Source organism: Pistacia vera, unplaced genomic scaffold (assembly GCF_008641045.1).
Source record: "Pistacia vera cultivar Batoury unplaced genomic scaffold, PisVer_v2 Contig483, whole genome shotgun sequence".
Classification (NCBI taxonomy): Eukaryota; Viridiplantae; Streptophyta; class Magnoliopsida; order Sapindales; family Anacardiaceae; genus Pistacia; species Pistacia vera.
In genome coordinates, this window is record NW_022196316.1 from 951,626 (window position 1) to 971,299 (window position 19,674).

General features: G+C 34.3%; 2 protein-coding genes across 4 annotated transcripts; one reads left to right on the forward strand and one right to left on the reverse strand.

Annotated features, from left to right (window-relative positions):
• The first annotated feature begins 1,152 nt into the window (after positions 1-1,152).
• LOC116146781 (kynurenine--oxoglutarate transaminase-like) lies at positions 1,153-4,078 on the forward strand. 3 transcript variants are annotated; one of them, XM_031432222.1, is made up of 9 exons: positions 1,153-1,367; positions 1,475-1,605; positions 1,688-1,773; positions 1,853-1,947; positions 2,050-2,146; positions 2,796-2,910; positions 3,142-3,296; positions 3,452-3,577; positions 3,776-4,078. In XM_031432222.1, exons 1-9 carry the CDS (start codon positions 1,186-1,188, stop codon positions 3,998-4,000), a joined length of 1,212 nt encoding a protein of 403 aa, XP_031288082.1. In that variant the 5' UTR covers positions 1,153-1,185; the 3' UTR covers positions 4,001-4,078. The 3 variants fall into 3 exon arrangements, with proteins under 3 accessions (XP_031288082.1, XP_031288083.1, XP_031288084.1); XM_031432223.1 differs by having other exon boundaries at positions 1,694-1,773; XM_031432224.1 differs by having other exon boundaries at positions 3,766-3,934.
• Positions 4,079-6,741: 2,663 nt separating this feature from the next.
• On the reverse strand, positions 6,742-10,909 carry LOC116146787 (protein FAR1-RELATED SEQUENCE 11-like). Its single transcript, XM_031432230.1, has 4 exons — positions 10,744-10,909; positions 8,906-9,913; positions 7,753-8,196; positions 6,742-7,676 (listed from the first exon to the last, which is right to left on the reverse strand). The coding sequence occupies exons 2-4, from the start codon at positions 9,872-9,874 to the stop codon at positions 6,813-6,815; spliced, it is 2,277 nt and encodes a 758-aa protein (XP_031288090.1). The 5' UTR covers positions 9,875-9,913; positions 10,744-10,909; the 3' UTR covers positions 6,742-6,812.
• Between the last annotated feature and the right edge of the window lie 8,765 nt (positions 10,910-19,674).

Consider the following 19,674-nt stretch of genomic DNA (forward strand, 5'->3'; position numbering starts at 1 on the left):
ATATCATAGAATAATACTACACCAACAACCCTTTCTCACACTTTCTTTCACAACCCTAATATGACAGTTCGTAATTAATCAGTTTACAACAGATTTCACATAGGTCGCACATGGTATTACTCATCAACAGGTTTCCTGGCATATGTATGTATAACATTGAATTTTGTTAGAAGTTATCTATATACTACACCATAGATAACTTCTCACATTTTCTTTCACAACTCTAATATGACAGTTCGTAATTAATCAGTTCACAACAGGTTTTACATAGGTCGCACATGGTATTACTCATCATAGATAACTTCTAACAAAATCCAATGTTACACATACATATGCCAGGATAGTTATTGTTGGACCCTGACGGTTAATTAAATAATAAAGTTTTATTGATCTTTCAAAAATAACAAAAATCTCCTTTCTATTAACTAGGCGTTAATGTATTATTAAAATTTATAACTTGATGGATGAATATATATTTACTCAATTGCCCTTATACAACTTATTTTAACACCAAAAAAATTAAGGTAAGAGAATTTATGTCATTTCTTTAACTAGAAGGGAAATTTTGCTACTTGATTATACCTAAAGGGGATTATTGTTATTAACCGAAGTTTAAAGGATGAAAAAAGAGAGGAAATTTAATCGGATGAGGAATCAAATAATTTATTTTTTCCAATTCTGTTTTCGTTATCTATGTTTCTACTTGAAGAACTGCTAAATTGACAATATTTGATACAGTATTTTAAATAAAAAAATAAGACTTTGTGAATATAAAGGAAATCTTATTAATCACAGAGTGAAAGAGATTAGATCCCAACAACTATCCCAGGCATAGATTATGAGTTTATTATCTATAATTAAACCATTATAATGTAACTGATAATAAATATTCTTTTATCTTTTTTGAGCAATAACTCATGCAGACTATGAACCACACCCAACACACATTTAACTCATTACCAACACTACATAATTAATAAACAATTTACTGTATTAATATATATTTTATTTATTAAAAAGAAAAAAAATGATAAAATTTTTAAATTTTGTTAGATGTTAAGACCACCCAGAATTCAATTGAAATGTTGTGACACCTGACAAGATGTCAGAGTTGATATATATATATATATATATACAGAGTAATACAAGATAAGGCCACGAGGCCAGCGACGGACGGAGAGAGGTATGGAGAAGAAGCTATCTTCAGCTGCTAAGTCTTTCACTCCATCACCGATTCAACAACTCTCATTTCTTGCTCAGAGATGCAACGCAATCAACCTCGCTGAAGGCTTCCCAGACTTTCCTGCTCCTCTCCACATCAAAAACGCAGCCGTTTCCGCTATCAATTCTGACTTCAATCAGTACAGGTTACTTATCAATTTCACTCTATTTCCTTCTTTCTTCAAATGGAACTACTGAATTTCTCATAATAAGCTGAGTTTTAATTAATTCAACCTTCTTGTTTAAATGTAAGACACGTGCAAGGAATCTGTGAGCAGTTGGCCAAAATAGTGAAGCAAATGCATGGTTTAAATGTTGATCCTCTGAGTGATATCGCCATTTGCTGTGGCCAAACAGAGGCGTTTGCAGCAGCAGTTTTTGCTGGTATGTGTCTTATTAACTTGCTTTTTTCTGATGGCAGTTAAATTAAATTCAGATACTCATGTTCCTTGTTCTAATTGGATAGTAATAGACAAAGGTGATGAAGTTGTGCTCTTTGATCCTGCATATGAAACATATGAAGCATCCATAATCGTTGCTGGAGGAGTCCCAGTAAGATATGATTATCAATTTTTGAGTTTAATAGGAGGTGCTACTCACATTTACTAACGTTTTGAATGGAGTTTGATAGGTATATGTAGCTCTTGATCCACCTCACTGGACATTGGATCCACATAAATTCATCAAGTCTATTACTGCTAAAACAAAAGCTATAGTATTGAATAGGTAGGAATAACATGCGCAATTCTTTATCCAAATTTCAACCAAAAAAAAAGAAGTTATTTCTTATTTTTCGATTCAGAAGTTTACTTATACGAATTGGCACAGCCCTCACAACCCAACTGGCAAAATTTTTTCCGAAGACGAGCTTGAGATTATCGCTGGAGCTTGCTGCATAAAGGATTGCCTAGCTATAACTGATGAAGTATGATAAATCTTTTTCTTGTAAGTAAGTTTTCATGGAATATAAGCATGATTGACTAGATTTGTCATTCAAGCAATTAATGTTATCAGCAATTTTAATTTACAAGATGAAATTAATATGATGAAAGAACAGATGATTTGTTGGGAGATTTGTGCCATTAATTATTTTGCTTTAAATGAGTTTGAAGGAATGATGTCAGTCTTTTACTGAATATTCATGGAATTTTGTTTTGTTATTGCTGTCAAGGAGCAATTTGCGTTGTCCACTTTCAGGTTGATTGGTCTATATCTTAAATAAATTTAATAAAATAGCAATTTATCATTAAACTCCTCATCAAAGATGGTAGAAAAAAAAGGGGAGGAGGGAGTAACAGATATTAAAAAATCTTTAGTTTAAAGAGTCTTGATACATAGAGACTCGTAAAAACTTCATCATGTGGAACTTATTAGTTTTTTTTTACATTTTTATCAACATTATCTTTTCACCGAAGTATAGTATACACAATTTTTTTTTTTTTTTTTGTTTTTTGGCTCTTTACATGTAGCAGCACCAGTTTTCAGACTGCAACTGCTGGTAAAGAATTGAGATAACATAATTATTCTGCTTTGTTTGGAGGTTATTTGACTATCTTCCTATAATGCTTTTGCAGGTATATGAGCATATAATTTTTGAGAACGAGAAGCATACATCCCTTGCCTCCCTTCCAGGAATGCAAGAGCGGACTATCATCACATCTTCCTTATCAAAAACTTTTAGCGTTACAGGTCAAAGCTAACATCTCAGTGAGAGGGACTACATTATAAATTTGCTCACACTGGAAAATGCAATTCTTCCTTGATATTTGTTAAGAGTAGTATCTCAATTCTCATGGCACTTGGTAGCTATCCACCTCTATAGTACCGAAATTTTCACATACTGCTATACCGAGGGGTAGTGAGTTATTGCATCCAGTTACCATTCATTGCCCTGTTTCATTTTGTTGTGTTGTCTATCAGGTTGGAGGGTTGGATGGGCCATTGCTCCTCCTATCATTGCATCTGCAATCAGAAACATTCATGTTAAAATGACGGATTCTGCTCCAGCACCATTCCAGGAGGCTGCTTTGACTGCTTTGAGCAGCCCCTTGGAATACTTTGAATCACTGAGAAAGGTAAGATGCAAGAAGAACTCCTTTTCATTTCTGAAATTGATGGTTCTAACAGCTTATAGTAGATTCAGCAGTAATTCAAATGGGACATCATGCTTAACTTGATACATTAATATTCAGAATTGTTAGATTAATGCTAACATTTCTGTTAACTCTAGGAATATGAATTCAAAAGAGACTATGTTGTGAAGTTGCTCGGTGGGATTGGTTTCCAGATTCATTTTAAGCCTCAGGGCTCATTCTTTTTATTTGCAGAGCTTCCTCAGAACTGTTTACTTTCTGATGTAAGTATTTTTGAAATTACTTTTTTTGGTATTATGATTCTAAGAAATTACATATAGCAGTGGTTCCATCAAATTTTCCATTAGGCCTCTCATAAGCAGTTGGTTGATAGTGATGTCAACCTTTTTGCTCATCTGTTTGTTGATGGTATGATATTAATTACTTTGATGTAATCAATGATGAATTCCAGTTATCTTCAGGTAGAATATGTTGAAGAAATGATAAAACAAGCGGAGGTGGTAGCTGTGCCAGGATGTGGATTTTTTCACACAAATTTCTCACGGGAAAATTCATCTGAAGTTGGAAATAGCTATCATAAGAGATACATCAGGTTTGCCTTCTGCAAAAGCAATGATACTTTGGCAGCTGCAGCACAGAAGCTTGGCAAGGTTTTGGACGATTCAGGGTGTCTAAAGATACATTGATTTGTAGCAAGGGTAACTGTTAATAACCGAGGTTGATATATTGCCCTAAAATTTAGTGTAGTACGATTTTCCCTCTTTTTTTTTTTTTAATTAAAAAAAAAACTCAGACAGATACTAGACATCTGAAGTAATATGCTCGGTTCTGTATAATTGTAGTTGAAGGACTATGTTGAAAACCGTGCTCCTATAGTTATCATTATAGTTGCTGTGGCAATTGATGCAGAAGGAATACAATTTAAGTTATGTTCTACTCAAGCATGATACCAATTATAAATTTTATTTGACCAATGATGTGCTTAATAACAATTATAAATGGAGGAGGAGAACTAATTACGTCAAGGCTGAAGAGTGAAGACATCAACGTCAAGGTTAATTAGAGGGAAAAATGATTGTGAATTTATATGAGACAACCAATAACTTTGTCATGTGTCCTTGTTTAGAGTAATGTGTAGTATCCACGTATATACTTTATGCAATGATGCGCACTTATAGCTGGTCATTATATAATCCGTTTACGCTAATTAGCATCTTAAAGACACATATTTGTTCTCAATTAACAGCTTTGTGATAAATAGCCATCCCTCATTTCCTTGAGAACGCTTCAGCGCTGAAGCGTCCAGGCTGAATCATGATACCAGGAGGGAGCAGGGGTTAACATTCACTCACCTAAGAAAGATAAATGTAGGTACTCAACTTTTTCTATGTGGAAATTTGACGCACTTATTTTTAAAATCAGCCACCCGACGACAGTATACTCTTTTAAAGGTGTTTTAAGATAGAGATAAGAGGCTGTCATGTAAGATGCATTGATTGGATTGTTTATGTAATTTTCATGAATGGGAAAAAGAAGGGAAAAGCTTCTTACAGTTGCTTTGGGGATGCATACAGAAATCTAATCACAGTCCAAAAGCTGGAGACAGTTCACATGGCCCAACTCCCAACCCTTCTTCACCTTTCTATGATTCAGTCAAAAATTATCAAAAGTTGATTGACGAGTATGACTGTCATCCTACCATCTGTTCAATTGCTTCATGTTCTCAGTGCCATTATAGGAAGGCAACTATTTGGAACAGTAGTTTCTATGCATTAAAAAACCTAATAATGTATCGAACAAATGATCTGAATTCTAAATACCTCATTCTTCCCATATGACCAAACTTTCCCCGTTTCTTTAACACAGACAACCTGTTGCTCATCTATAATGTCATTGTTATTTTTGCAAGACGGCTGAGGGCTGATGTGATAACTTTTAATTGCAATGAGACAGTAATGCATAGCGAAAGTGAACGCTGTTATGATAATTTAGTTGCTTCCTATTAAAGTTACACATTACTTGGAACCTGGTAAAACGGTGTAAAGGAGTATTCTATGAAGAGTACTCTTTCGGCCCAAAAACGATATAGCCTCAAAACTCCCTCCACTTATCCAAAATCAGATACCAACATCATTTCCTGAGGTAAAGTAAGAAAGACGTCTGCCTAGTGCCTACTTTAACAAACTTTTTCTATTTAAAACAGTATAAAACTATTTGCTTACCTGTCCGCCATACACACCTTCATCTGCATTGCCTTCTCCTCTTCCTCCTCACAATTCCTTCGCATCACTGTGAAGGAATATAAAAATGGCCACTGAAACAGCAAAAGCTGGAGTTTCAGACACCGAATATATTGACAGCATCCAACCTGATTCCAGTGAGCAACAAAGACCACCACATAGAAATGCATCTGAGAAATCCGACTTGGGGAAAACACTTGCACGTAGAGCAGTTTATGGAACAAGCAGCCGCCGTGGTGGAAGCAGAAAGGAGAGAACCAACGATGTCAGAACATTGCCAAGTAGGCTAAGCAAGGTTTCATTGGCTGATGATACTGAAAACTAGCATAAATAGATACTGCTTATGACTCTTTTTATGCTATCATAATACATGCACTCTTGTTCAAATCAAGTTAACTATGATAGAAACTTCATTTTGTTTGACAAAAATCTCTGGAATTATCGATATTTTTGTCTGTATTCTCACCATTGCCCTCATGAGATGGCATATATATATATATATATAAACAATTAAACAAATGGAAAATATAATAATTCAAGTAATCTGACCATCTACGTCTTAAGCTATATCAACAGAAAGCATATACAATCCACACAGCAATTAGTATCATAAGAGCAAGGTCAACCTGATTAGATCCTTTGACCTATCACTATGATTCGAATTTGCAATCAAAATATTTCTTATAGACGACAATCAACAAGTTTTATATATAAGATTTAAGCACACGCGAACGAGCTTCTTCAGTTGAACTGATCAGTAATCATGTAACACACGGACATCCAGCTTCTAATGTCAATACACATTAAGAGGTTAATGGATTAGACAACTCTAAAGAAATGCAGACGAATTCNCACACAGCAATTAGTATCATAAGAGCAAGGTCAACCTGATTAGATCCTTTGACCTATCACTATGATTCGAATTTGCAATCAAAATATTTCTTATAGACGACAATCAACAAGTTTTATATATAAGATTTAAGCACACGCGAACGAGCTTCTTCAGTTGAACTGATCAGTAATCATGTAACACACGGACATCCAGCTTCTAATGTCAATACACATTAAGAGGTTAATGGATTAGACAACTCTAAAGAAATGCAGACGAATTCCTCAATCCTCTTGGTATTGCTAGAATGTTAATAGACTTCTACAAATAAGAACTGGAAAAAAAATGTGGAAAGATGAAAAAAAGAAAAAATTCTAATATTTGTGTATGAGCATAAGCCCAGATTTCTTCTACCCATATACATTCATCCTACAGAAATCCCAGCCCATCTCCATTCAAATCATCAGCTCCCATCATTGGACAATCGGTTGTGTCATGTCCAAACTGACCACAACAAGGCACAGAGCAACGCCTGCGTTTTCTATATATATCTATGCCATCCCTTGGTCTTCTCTCTTTCAGTTTTCCCAGGGTTATAGACTCCTGTGAATTCCCAGCAGTATAACTTTGTACAATTGCATCAGAATCTTCAACCTCTGGAAGTATCAATGAGTCAGATGGACTGTTATAAGTACAATCATTGGAACCATGTGCTGGCCCAGGAAATTCCTTGATACGAGATAAGACCATAGAAATTTGATCGCAAGCAACATCGAGGCGTTCTTCTGTCTCAGTTGATTCTGAAATAAGAGTTGAAACCATGGACTGCAATAATTGTACTTTTCCTGTATGTTCATCTGAAGTAGAAATCTGGAAGGGCTTTATCAGAGATGAGTTGACAATACGCCAACGGGTGGGCAAACAACGGTCTGGAATTTGGAAACAGTTGTTTGCTGATAGAACACGAAGAACATGTCTGCAAAGGATTCCAGAAAACTCAAACAAATGGCAGCTGCAGCTAATGAAGTCATCATGTGGGATCCAGAGTACTTTGCACCCTCCATCAACGTCTGTATGGTGTCTCACAATAAAATAAGTCTGATCCACCATAAGTGATGCATATTGTGGAGCCAAAACAAGCTCTTCTTGTAGTTTGCTAAAGGCATATGGTGTAAGAACAGCAGCAGCATGTGATTCCATTGGAGATCCTGTTTTTAGGGAGATTTTCTGGACCTTCCGTTGCATCTTTTGTTTTCCTCCCGCTTCATCTTTAAATTCAACAATAGCAGCCACCTGTACAAAGGAGGTCAGCATAATGAACAAAATCACACAAATCAAGAACATAAGAGAAACAAGCTAGGTTACTGACCTGCTCTACAAAGTTATCAACATGAAACTGTGCACTCAAAAACCGTTGGATAAAAGAGTTTATCAACTCTGATTGGAAAGTACTCGTCATTCCAGCAAAAAAGTAACACCTCAAATATGGGAGGGCCCAAAAAGTGCGCAATGCATATAAGCTGATAATGTACTTATTTGCATGTAGCGCATATTTATCAACCATCTCACTCCATCCTGCCTCAAAATCCTCCACAGAATGCAAATTATAAAGCTGACGAAATTCAGCCTTCCATTCATCATATTTTAACCCAAGCACTACAGAAAACCAATCAGTGAACTTTGCTATGATATGCCATATGCAAAAGCCATGCTTGGTCCTTGGCATTTCAATAGCAATTGCTTCTTTAAGCCACATATTTTGGTCACTTAATATCGTTTGTGGTGTCTTTCCATTCATGAAGTCCAAGAATGTCTGCCATGCACAATCAGGGACAGGAAAAAGTCAAAAAGGAAAAAATGTAAGATATAATCCAATATTTTGGTGTAAAAGTTCTACAGAAATGTGAAATATTAGGGTTAAGGTCTGTTGTGATTAAGAGTTGTGTATGATGAAGATGATAAATTACTGAACCTAGACTAAAAAAAGTAAATGGGGTCTGTTACTCTATTGCCTTCCCAATAAAGCCAAAAAAAAAAAAAATTGTTGCAATTAGGTATGGGTATTACACTCTTGACACCGAAAGTTCTAATAAATCTACCATCAACATCAATCTTAAACTCTCAGGTTAAGATCCCAAGTTTTAAGGAAAAACAAGTACGATGGTTAAAAACTAATCATCCACAATAAAAAGAGATTGTATGTTCCAATTCAACAATGATGTAATTGCCTAATACATGGGAAAATAATGGCATTGGATAATCTTGTCAGAAGGGGAAGATCATTTGTCAGCTTAAGCTCATAAACAAGTTTAAAAAGGAAACCAATTTCTTAAACTACACAAATTTTAATTGCAAGACAAAACTACAGGCAGAATGCATGTGCTCATGTATAGAATAGCTAAGTGTCTGGTCATTTTCCTCTCTAAAATGATAATAAGAAGGTTCATACATAAAATATGGAATTCTAAGCCACCAATGCTGAAGATCTCCATACCTATGGAAATTGTTAGACAGCTTCTTACCTTCAATGCCCAGGAAAAAGACTGCACATTTTCATCTCGTAGGAGTACACAACCAAAGAAACAATTCATTCCATGATTGTCAACTCCAAGCCAAATCCCTAGAATCATATCATAAGAATCCAAACGGTGTGTGGTGTCAAACAATATGGAATCCCCAAAAGCCTCATATGAGTGAATAGATGAAGCATATGACCAGGCAATATGCTCCAACCTGTTATTTGCACCTATCTGGAAGTTATACTTAAAGTTGGGATCTTTGTCCTTCTTGTATTTGCACATTTTAAGAAGGTCCATAGCATCACTATCTCGATCCACATTCCTAAATGACTGCAAGAGGTTCCTGACATCTACTTCCGTGAATGGTAAACAACCTAACTTAACACCCTTCTCTAGCTCCATTAATCTTAACATTTGTCGCACTGACATACCAGCTTTTGCATATAGGCAAATCCGACTCTTATCATCTGCAGATATAGAGCAGTAAGCAGGAAGCAGCCGTACCTCATTTGATTTCAACAGTTCATGGTTGTGGACATTGCTGAAACCAGTGATACGCCATTCAGGAACATCAAAATCTGCCCTTTTAACAATTCGCATATATGCTTGACATCCACACCGAGATGATTTTCGATTTCTTTGCATTTTCCCATCATCTGATGGCTTCAGTTGTGGATGGCCACCACGGTGGCAGGTGAAATCCCTCCTCGTAATTCCCCTACCTACACCATCTTTGCCTCGAGTACGATGACGTCTAATTGAAAAGCCACATTGCTTTGCAAAACTGCAATAAAATTCATACGCTGCATCTTGTGAAACAAATCTTTGGCCAATAAATGGGACAAGGGTAACGGAAGTTTGTTGAGATAAAATAGTGTCCTCTGGCATTTCCTCAATGCTGCCAATATCATCTGCAGATGACCCTGTGCCATTTTCAGAAGTTTCTTTCATAATACCTGTTAGCTCCGACATTATCTTCACAGTAGATAGCTCAGATTGCAGATCTAGTTCCTGCACACAATTATTGAGACTTATAAATGATGTCCTGTCTAAAACCAAACAAATAACAGTGAAGGGGTATTCTGACACAAAGGATCATTTTCCCTTTTTTATTTATCAGGTACAGTCCCACCTACGTGCATGCAATTTGTTTGCACATTGCTTTCTCAATACTCCCATATTTTATTTTTGTCAATAGTCACAACTCCCGAACTACATAAACCTATATGTGATTTACCATTGTCCTCTGATATGAAATCTATAAGTAGATTTAAAAGCTTTAAAGTCTCAAAAAAACTTTATGATTTCAAATCCATCAAAACGCTAATGACCTAATGAAGTAGTAAGTCCAGATAATAGAACAGGAAAATCATCTTCAGTGACTTTACCATCAGATTATCCAAGTAGTTCTCCTATAAATTTAAGGTTGCAAAATACTAAAAGAAGATAATAAACTACTAGAAACTGAGCATCAAACAAGTAGATACCAACATTACAAGTCCTCACAACATAGAAAAAGACTTAAAGCAACAGTTTCTCTCTTCTTTTCATTTCTTCTCTATTTTCAAGCAGAAAAAAAAAAAAAAAAAAAAAAAACCCCAATGTTAACAATTGATATAGAAACTTAGGAAGTGCAAAAATATAATAATAGCACAACAATCACATTATAAATTAATTAAACAGGACAAACACCAATTATGCATATTAATTTGCATAAAGCCAAAACAAGAAAAAAATCTTCCATTAAGAGTCTATACAAATCAGCAGATTTGCAAACCTCGTAACTAAAATGTGAGTCAAACTAACATCATTTACAAACAAAATGATAAAATAGAACTTACATATGAGCTAACTGCTTGTATACAACACTAATCTCCAGCTCATTGAAACCCTAGGCACCTTCATCTTAATTTGATCCAATCACAGTACGACAACAGTCTGATCCAATCCAAATACGTAACTTTAATCAAATTCCGACTAGAGGAAATAATAAACAACATGAAAATAAAATCTGTATAATTTTTACGCACAAAAAAAAAGCCGCGGAGAAAATTTAAAATACTTAAAGAAACAAAGCGTCATTCAGTGGCGGGGGCGGGTAGGTTAAGGGGTGGGGTGAACACCGCGCATCCATGGAGGATAATAGTTAATGAAGCGAAAAAAAGCTATTGTGCGCCAGGAGGTGACACGGGGTTAACGAAAACACATGGTTTTGGTTGTTAGCCGTTAGATCAAAATGATGCGTGCGTGCATTTTAGATGTAGCAATTTCGGTGGATGATTCTGCTGTGATTATCGAATACGGGCCGCTGCTGAATCAACGGCTGCGCTAGCGCTTAGCATACTGCCATTGATAGTCCTTGGATCCGGGTCTCTCGACCTGTTAAATATGCTGGCCAATGGGCTTAACCTTAAGTTATTTCATTTTTTATGGCATAGTTGGGCCTGTGGGTTCACAAAAAGTAGATTTAGGAGTGGACAAAAATACCCATAACCTGAACCGAATATGGTAACCGGACCGGGCCAAAATTTTCGGGTATCTGAAAAAACGGGTCGGGTCGGGTAGTATTTAAGTTGGTCCCCAATTTTTGGTTCGGATGCAGGGTTACATTTAAGATTTTTAAAAAAAAAAAAGTAAAATCCCAAATCAATTTGCCCTAAACCCAAATAACCTTCTTCTTTGTTTTTCCATTTCTCCCTTTCTCTACATTTATCTAGTCACAACTTCTCATGTTCTTCTTCATTTATCATTTTCTCTCCACTAATCTCTCCATTTCTCTATTCTCTCCACTAATTTCACTCGCATCTTCTTCTTCATTTCTCTATTTAGCTTGCATCAGTTTTGTTCTCTCTAGTCTCCACTGATTTCGCTTGCATCAGTTCTTTATTTTTCCATTTCTCCATTTAGCTTGCATCAGTTTTGTTCTCTCCAGTCTCCACTAATTTCGCTTGCATCAGTTCTTTATTTCTCAATTTCTCCAGTTCACAAAAGGTATTTGATAATTATCTGTGTTGAGCTCTTTATATTGTGAATAATTATTTCTATATTTTTTTGCTCAATTAATTCACTAACTTTACGATGTTTATGTTGTTTTTGTCTTTTTGATGGTTTTGGCAGAGAAATTTTTGTTTGGAAACAATATTGCAAGAAATTCGGGTACCCGCTAACAAAACCGAAATTTCGGGTACCCCATGTTTGGGTATTGCATAAACCAGTTCAATTATCGGGTATTATTTTATACTATCCAAATATTTGAGTCGGGTAGTAAAAAGGTACATTTGGGTAGGGTACCCGGTTTTGTCCTCCCCTAACCCTAGAAGACTTTCTTGACTCTAGTAGAAGAATAGGGATTAAACAGTGAGTAAGCCTAAATAACCTACAAACTTGAAGAAAAGAAATGGAGTGAAAAACTCTATTTATTGCTCTTAATTGAAAACATGGCTAGCTTTATAGGAGTTTACAAATAGATATGATATGTTCATTAAGATGGATGTCTTTTTGGTGAAAGAATATTATAAAAGCTTTTAGAAAGGTTCTTTGATTTTCTAGGTCAAGTCTAAATCAAGCCTCTTAAATTGGATACTGAGCGTCTCGTACGAACTTAGACTTGGGCTTGGGCAACCTCCATGTCGCACTAATAAATCTCAAAATCATTTCTTAAATGTGAGATTATGAAAAAAGAGGAAGGAGAAGAAGTAATGTTGTTTGCACATGTTTCTCGATTTTATTGGCCTGTTAAGGAAGGGACATCACCCAACTTAGGAGAGGTGAAATATGCAAAGGTTAATTGCATATTACAAGATTTCCAGCATCAGAATTAACATAGATGATATGTAATGTTTTGGTGTATTAAAACTTTTCCGGTAGGAAAGCAACAAAAGTCCACGTCTTTTATATAGATATAGAATATATGGTGGTTGCGTTGTTGGATTTTCTCTGCAAGTGGAAACCACTCCGTCAGTAACCAATTTTATTAGCCAAACAACAATTTCTTCGTAATACTGAGCTCTTGTTGCAGACATTTAATTTTTGCCGCAAGACTAGAAGGGCTTTTATGAGAAACCATGTCCTTTAATTATCTGGTTTTATCCATACATAAAATCAAGTCACGTCCAATACTGTTGGTGCTGGAGTTGCCAGCACCACTATAATAGTACCCATCCACTTTACATGAGTATGCTTTATCAAATGAATCTCACAAACCATTTATTCAAAAGTAAGGAGACAAAGGTCATGTAAAGAAATTATTGTACTGAATTTGTTGCACAAATCACATGATTCAAGGAATTTGTTCCAAGACAGATGTCGTGAAATCATTACTCATTACGACTGGAAAAACGAAAAACATCAATGTTATCAATTCATGAACAAATATATATATACACACACACACACGAGAAGTAGTAAACATAAAAAATGAAATTTTAAAAGTTATATATTTTAAATTATCAATTCTATAAGTATTCTTGATAATTTTTCATATTCTACACACATGAAGTAATAAACATAAAAAATAAACTTTTAAAAGTTATATATACCAAATTATCAATTTTATAATTATTCTCGACAATTTTTCATATTCTGAAAACGTTATATAATTGCTTCATTGACAATTCTATAAAATAACTCTCTATTAATATATTTAATAATACAATCATTTAACAATTGATCTTTCATTCGATTCCGTAGTCGATTTTTCACAATCTTTATCGTAGAAAATACTCTTTCAACACTTGCAGTTGCAACAAGTAATATCAATGTTAATTTAACATCTAAAAAGATAACAAGACAAACAAAAACACCCCCTTTTTCTACACTATACTCCAACCAATTTGCATATTCTCTAAACCAAACAAGATTAAAACGACTCATTAAATTCCTAATTGCTCGCTTTTTAAAATTATGATTGTGTGGTTGGCAAGGTCCTTTTTGCACGTATGAATTTATCACATTGTCTCTACCATTATGATGATATTCTAAAATTTTAATCTTTAATACATGATCTGCAAGAAGATTACTTAAGTTAAGCTTAACATATATTTGTCTTGAACTAGATTCCATAGACTCATCGTGAACACTATCGTGACGTCTTATGTTTTGTTCAATTGATGGTTCCTCATTACAAAACTTTCTTTTGGTCAAAAACTTTTTCATAACTAAAAATTTATCAGAAATATAATTTATTTACAACTACAATTAAAAAACAACACAAATTTATCAAAATTCAAAGCACATGATTTTGGTTGTTAGCCGTTAGATCAAAATGATGCGTGCGTGCATTTTAGATGTGGCAGTTTCGGTGGGTGATTGTGCTGTGATTATCGAATACGGGCCGCTGCTGAATCAACGGCTGCGCTAGCGCTTAGCATACTGCCATTGATAGTCCTTGGATCCGGGTCTCTCGACCTGTTTAATATGCTGGCCAATGGGCTTAACCTTAAGTTATTTCATTTTTTATAGCAAAGTTGGGCCTGTGGTTTCACAAACAGTAGAATTAGGAGTGGACAAAAATACCCATAACCTGAACCGAATATGGTAATCGGACCGGGCCAAAATTTTCGGGTATCTGAAAAAACGGGTCGGGTCGGGTAGTATTTAAGTTGGTCCCCAATTTTTGGTTCGGATGCAGGGTTACATTTAAGATTTTTAAAAAAAAAAAAGTAAAATCCCAAATCAATTTGCCCTAAACCCAAATAACCTTCTTCTTTGTTTTTCCATTTCTCCCTTTCTCTACATTTATCTAGTCACAACTTCTCATGTTCTTCTTCATTTATCATTTTCTCTCCACTAATCTCTCCATTTCTCTATTCTCTCCACTAATTTCACTCGCATCTTCTTCTTCATTTCTCTATTTAGCTTGCATCAGTTTTGTTCTCTCTAGTCTCCACTGATTTCGCTTGCATCAGTTCTTTATTTTTCCATTTCTCCATTTAGCTTGCATCAGTTTTGTTCTCTCCAGTCTCCACTAATTTCGCTTGCATCAGTTCTTTATTTCTCAATTTCTCCAGTTCACAAAAGGTATTTGATAATTATCTGTGTTGAGCTCTTTATATTGTGAATAATTATTTCTATATTTTTTTGCTCAATTAATTCATTAACTTTACGATGTTTATGTTGTTTTTGTCTTTTTGATGGTTTTGGCAGAGAAATTTTTGTTTGGAAACAATATTGCAAGAAATTCGGGTACCCGCTAACAAAACCGAAATTTCGGGTACCCCATGTTTGGGTATTGCATAAACCAGTTCAATTATCGGGTATTATTTTATACTATCCAAATATTTGAGTCGGGTAGTAAAAAGGTACATTTGGGTAGGGTACCCGGTTTTGTCCTCCCCTAACCCTAGAAGACTTTCTTGACTCTAGTAGAAGAATAGGGATTAAACAGTGAGTAAGCCTAAATAACCTACAAACTTGAAGAAAAGAAATGGAGTGAAAAACTCTATTTATTGCTCTTAATTGAAAACATGGCTAGCTTTATAGGAGTTTACAAATAGATATGATATGTTCATTAAGATGGATGTCTTTTTGGTGAAAGAATATTATAAAAGCTTTTAGAAAGATTCTTTGATTTTCTAGGTCAAGTCTAAATCAAGCCTCTTAAATTGGATACTGAGCCTCTCGTACGAACTTAGACTTGGGCTTGGGCAACCTCCATGTCGCACTAATAAATCTCAAAATCACTTCTTAAATGTGAGATTATGAAACAAGAGGAAGGAGAAGAAGTAATGTTACTTGTTTGCACATGTTTCTCGATTTTATTGGCCTGTTAAGGAAGGGACATCACCCAACTTAGGAGAGGTGAAATATGCAAAGGTTAATTGCATATTACAAGATTTCCAGCATCAGAATTAACATAGATGATATGTAATGTTTTGGTGTATTAAAACTTTTCCGGTAGGAAAGCAACAAAAGAGTCCGCGTCTTTGATATAGATATAGAATATATGGTGGTTGCGTTGTTGGATTTTCTGTAAGTGGAAACCACTCTGTCAGTAACCAATTTTATTAGCCAAACAACAATTTCTTCGTAATACTGAGCTCTTGTTGCAGACATTTAATTTTTGCCGCAAGACCAGGAGGGCTTTTATGAGAAACCATGTCCCTTAATTATCTGGTTTTATCCATACATAAAATCAAGTCAAGTCCAATATTGTTGGTGCTGGAGTTGCCAGCACTACTATAATAGTACCCATCCACTTTACATGAGTATGCTTTATCAAATGAATCTCACAAAACCATTATTCAAAGGTAAGGAGACAAAGGTCATGTAAAGAAATTATTGTATTGAATTTGTTACACAAATCACATGATTCAAGGAATTTGTTCCAAGACAGATGTCGTGAAATCATTACCCATTACGACTGGAAAAAACGAAAAACATATCAATGTTATCAATTCATGAACAAATATATATATATATATATATATATATATATATATAAAGAAATTGTTGTATTGAATTTGTTCCACAAATCACATGATTCAAGGAATTTGTTCCAAGACAGATGTCGTGAAATCATTACCCGTTACGACTGGAAAAAACGAAAAACATATCAATGTTATATATATATATATATATATAAAATCAGGGAAGTAGTCAGGATTCTGAGTTAGTGGGTTTAAAACAACAAAATCGGTAAATTTACAATAAAATATATACTGAAATAATAAGCATAAAAAATGTGCTTTTAAAAGTTATATATTCTGTAATTGCAATTATGTAACATTTCTCATTTTGTCTCTATCATTAGGATGATATTCTAAAATTTTAATCTTCAATCCATGATCTGCAGGAAGACTACTCAAATTAAGCTTAACATATGTTTGTCTTTAACTGGATTCCATAGACTCATTGTGAACATTATCATGACGTCTTATGTTTTGTTCAATTAATGATTCCTCATTAAAAAACTTTTTTTGATCAAAAACTTGTCCATAACTTAAAAAATAAAAGAATTTTTATTATCAGAAATATAATTTATTTGCAATTATAATTGAAAAACAATGCAAATTTATCAAAATTCAACTCATAACTTAGGTTTTTCAAACAAGTTCTACTAACTCGATAAAAATCAACTCATAAACCCATAAAAACTCATCAAATCTAACTCTAAATATCAAGCAATTAACCAATATATCAAAATTAAACTAAATCCCCAAGTCTCTACAACTTAGGATTTCATCAATTTTTTAAACCATATTAAAAATTAACTCAATAACTAACCGCAATTTATCAAACCCAACTTAAAACAACAATTAATTAATTCATACCTCAATATAAACAAGATTAAATCAAAACACACGTCAAAATCTAAGAATTATTTCAAACTCAACAAAAACTCATAACTTATGATCTTTCATCAATTAAGAAAGCTAAAAGAAAAGAATTAATTTTAAGTAAAAAAATAAAAATAAAATTAGTATCATCTTATAATCCAAATGAGTAGCATTTTTTTACTATTAAACCAAAGGAAAAATACAATAGGAGAGCCAAAAAGAAAAGTTTAAAAAGTATTAATTAATAATTTATTTTGTGGGGTCAATTTTCAAGTTAAGTGGGTTAAAATTATAAAATCTATAAACTATTAATACTTTTTTTAAAATTTTGAAAAGTTTGGCAGGTTCGATTGAAATTTTAAAAAATTGTAATGGGTAGCCTCACCACACTCGGGCCACAATATCCCGAATACAATCTTAGGATATCCAATCAAGCTGAAAAGTGAAAAGCGTTTGGTGAGTGATAATTGCATCCAAATACAAACTAACCAATGGTGTGCAAGTTGACCTTACCTCAAGAAAGAGAGCAACTCATAGCCATTTATAAAGGTCTTGGTGCTGCATCATGCATTTAACTGCACAAAAACAGGCTTTAGTCCCTTCAGATAAGAACCATGGAGCTCGGCATGCCATCAATAATAGATTTTGCAATCTCCAAACTATGCCATCGAACAATTTACTGTGCCTTATCCCCATACCACAACATGCGTTACCAATACCATGATTGTTTCTTTTCACTGTTCTAAAATTCTGATGAGACTTAACTCTGGCTAAATTTGGATTTTGAGTTCAGAGGTATCCATTAATAAATGCCCGTAGTCTCTATCTCTCCATCACCATCAACCAACTAATTTATTCTCTTATCACACCTAAGCTTAATGCTGATCAGGAAGACATTAAGTATTAACGGGTGATGAAACTTTAGTGCTATTGAATTCACCCATCACAAAAGCGAATTTCTGGAAAAGTGAAAACGACAACACGAAAGAAAGGGTGAGAGACTGAAAGGTGAAGCTATTGTTTGGTACAAGCACAGAACTTGCATTGGAGTCCTATCGGCATTGGTAGCCATTATCCTACAAGAAGCGGGCCAAGCGGCCACTCTCTTATTTGTTTGATTTTGTCGTATTATTGGACAAATAATATCGTGTTGTCGAGATGGTATATGCGCCTGACCGACCTCCTGATTAGACCTTGGCGTGCAAGAGTTATCAACAGAGTAACCGATGCACATCATCAGTCATCACCAATCTATATACTTCATTTGCTTAGCTATATATATTTTGATCACGGAGAGTCTTTCCACCGGCCTTCAACTAATCTTTCAAATCTTAAAATTATCAATCGAGTAAGAATTTTAATAACCATCTTTATTATGGATTAAATAAGAGTTTTAATAACCACCCTTATTAATATCTAATAAAAATGGAACTAGTATTACTTTCACTGCTCCTGCCCACTTAATACTGTACCTACCTATGTCTATCTCCATGTGAAATGAGTGGCTCAACATGTAGTTCAATCATCAATCCATCCTCCCAGAACTTATGCACTAATATCATATCACAATGTCTATGCTTATGTAAGTTGATACGCTTCAACTGTTCAAAGGTCACAATAAACAAAATAAATGGCATTTTAATTTAGCTTAATAATTATATAGTTGATTAGAGAAAAAGTTATATGAGACAGTCTCACTATCATTTATGTGGCGAGATCGTTTAATAAAATAAAGATAGATATTGTTAATTTTCAAAAGATGGTGGTTATTGATGAATGGGTAATTATTTATTAATCATGGAGATGGATTGATAAAAAAAAAAAAAAAAATTTGATAAATATATAACAACTTTTATTTTTTAGCCCTAAATAATTTTACAGTAATTGACTGAACATTAAATGATAGTTTAACAGAGATAATCCGATATTTAAGAGCTTAATAGAGATTTCTGTGTACAATTGGGCAAACTGAAACACGTTATGGTGGGCCATTCTTCCAATTGAGCAACAACAGCCTCCATCAAGCTTGAAAGGAAAAGGCAACAAGTGAACGTATAAAGTCTTTCGCATATGATTCATTCAAAGTGAGAAGCTTTTTCTGAAAAGCAAAATAAATATAATTGAAAAAAATGAAAAAGAGAGAGAGAACAGTAACTAAAGAAAAACATGGAGTGGGCCGTTTTTGTACTTGAATGTCCCGAAATACATGGAAGCATTCTTTTAATTACAAAACCAATTACCCAAATTATCTTTATCCGTACAGAAAGGATCTCACGCCGTTAGCCACAAGCATCAGTGATATTATAATGACGAGAATAAAATTTAAGCAGTGTTGACTGTTGTATATATGCCATAACAAATGCAGATAGACATGAGGAGGTATAACAAGATGAGCATTGCTCGGTGTTGGACAAGCAAATCAAATAAAGATATATGATGGATATTGAATTGAATTGTCCGGAAGCGTGATACCTATGTAACATGGATATTGTTTTG

What these genes read in the sequence shown, in the direction of transcription:
- LOC116146781 (XM_031432222.1), top strand. Translation starts at nt 1,186, where the DNA reads ATGGAGAAGAAGCTATCTTCAGCTGCTAAGTCTTTCACTCCATCACCG. An exon ending in TCGTTGCTGGAGGAGTCCCA is followed by an intron (nt 1,774 to 1,852) that starts GTAAGATATGAT and finishes GGAGTTTGATAG; the next exon opens with GTATATGTAGCTCTTGATCC. An exon ending in AGAACTGTTTACTTTCTGAT is followed by an intron (nt 3,578 to 3,775) that starts GTAAGTATTTTT and finishes AGTTATCTTCAG; the next exon opens with GTAGAATATGTTGAAGAAAT.
- LOC116146787 (XM_031432230.1), bottom strand. Translation starts at nt 9,874, where the DNA reads ATGTCGGAGCTAACAGGTATTATGAAAGAAACTTCTGAAAATGGCACA. An exon ending in CTTTTTCCTGGGCATTGAAG is followed by an intron (nt 8,197 to 8,905) that starts GTAAGAAGCTGT and finishes TGTGCATGGCAG; the next exon opens with ACATTCTTGGACTTCATGAA. An exon ending in TTGATAACTTTGTAGAGCAG is followed by an intron (nt 7,677 to 7,752) that starts GTCAGTAACCTA and finishes TCCTTTGTACAG; the next exon opens with GTGGCTGCTATTGTTGAATT.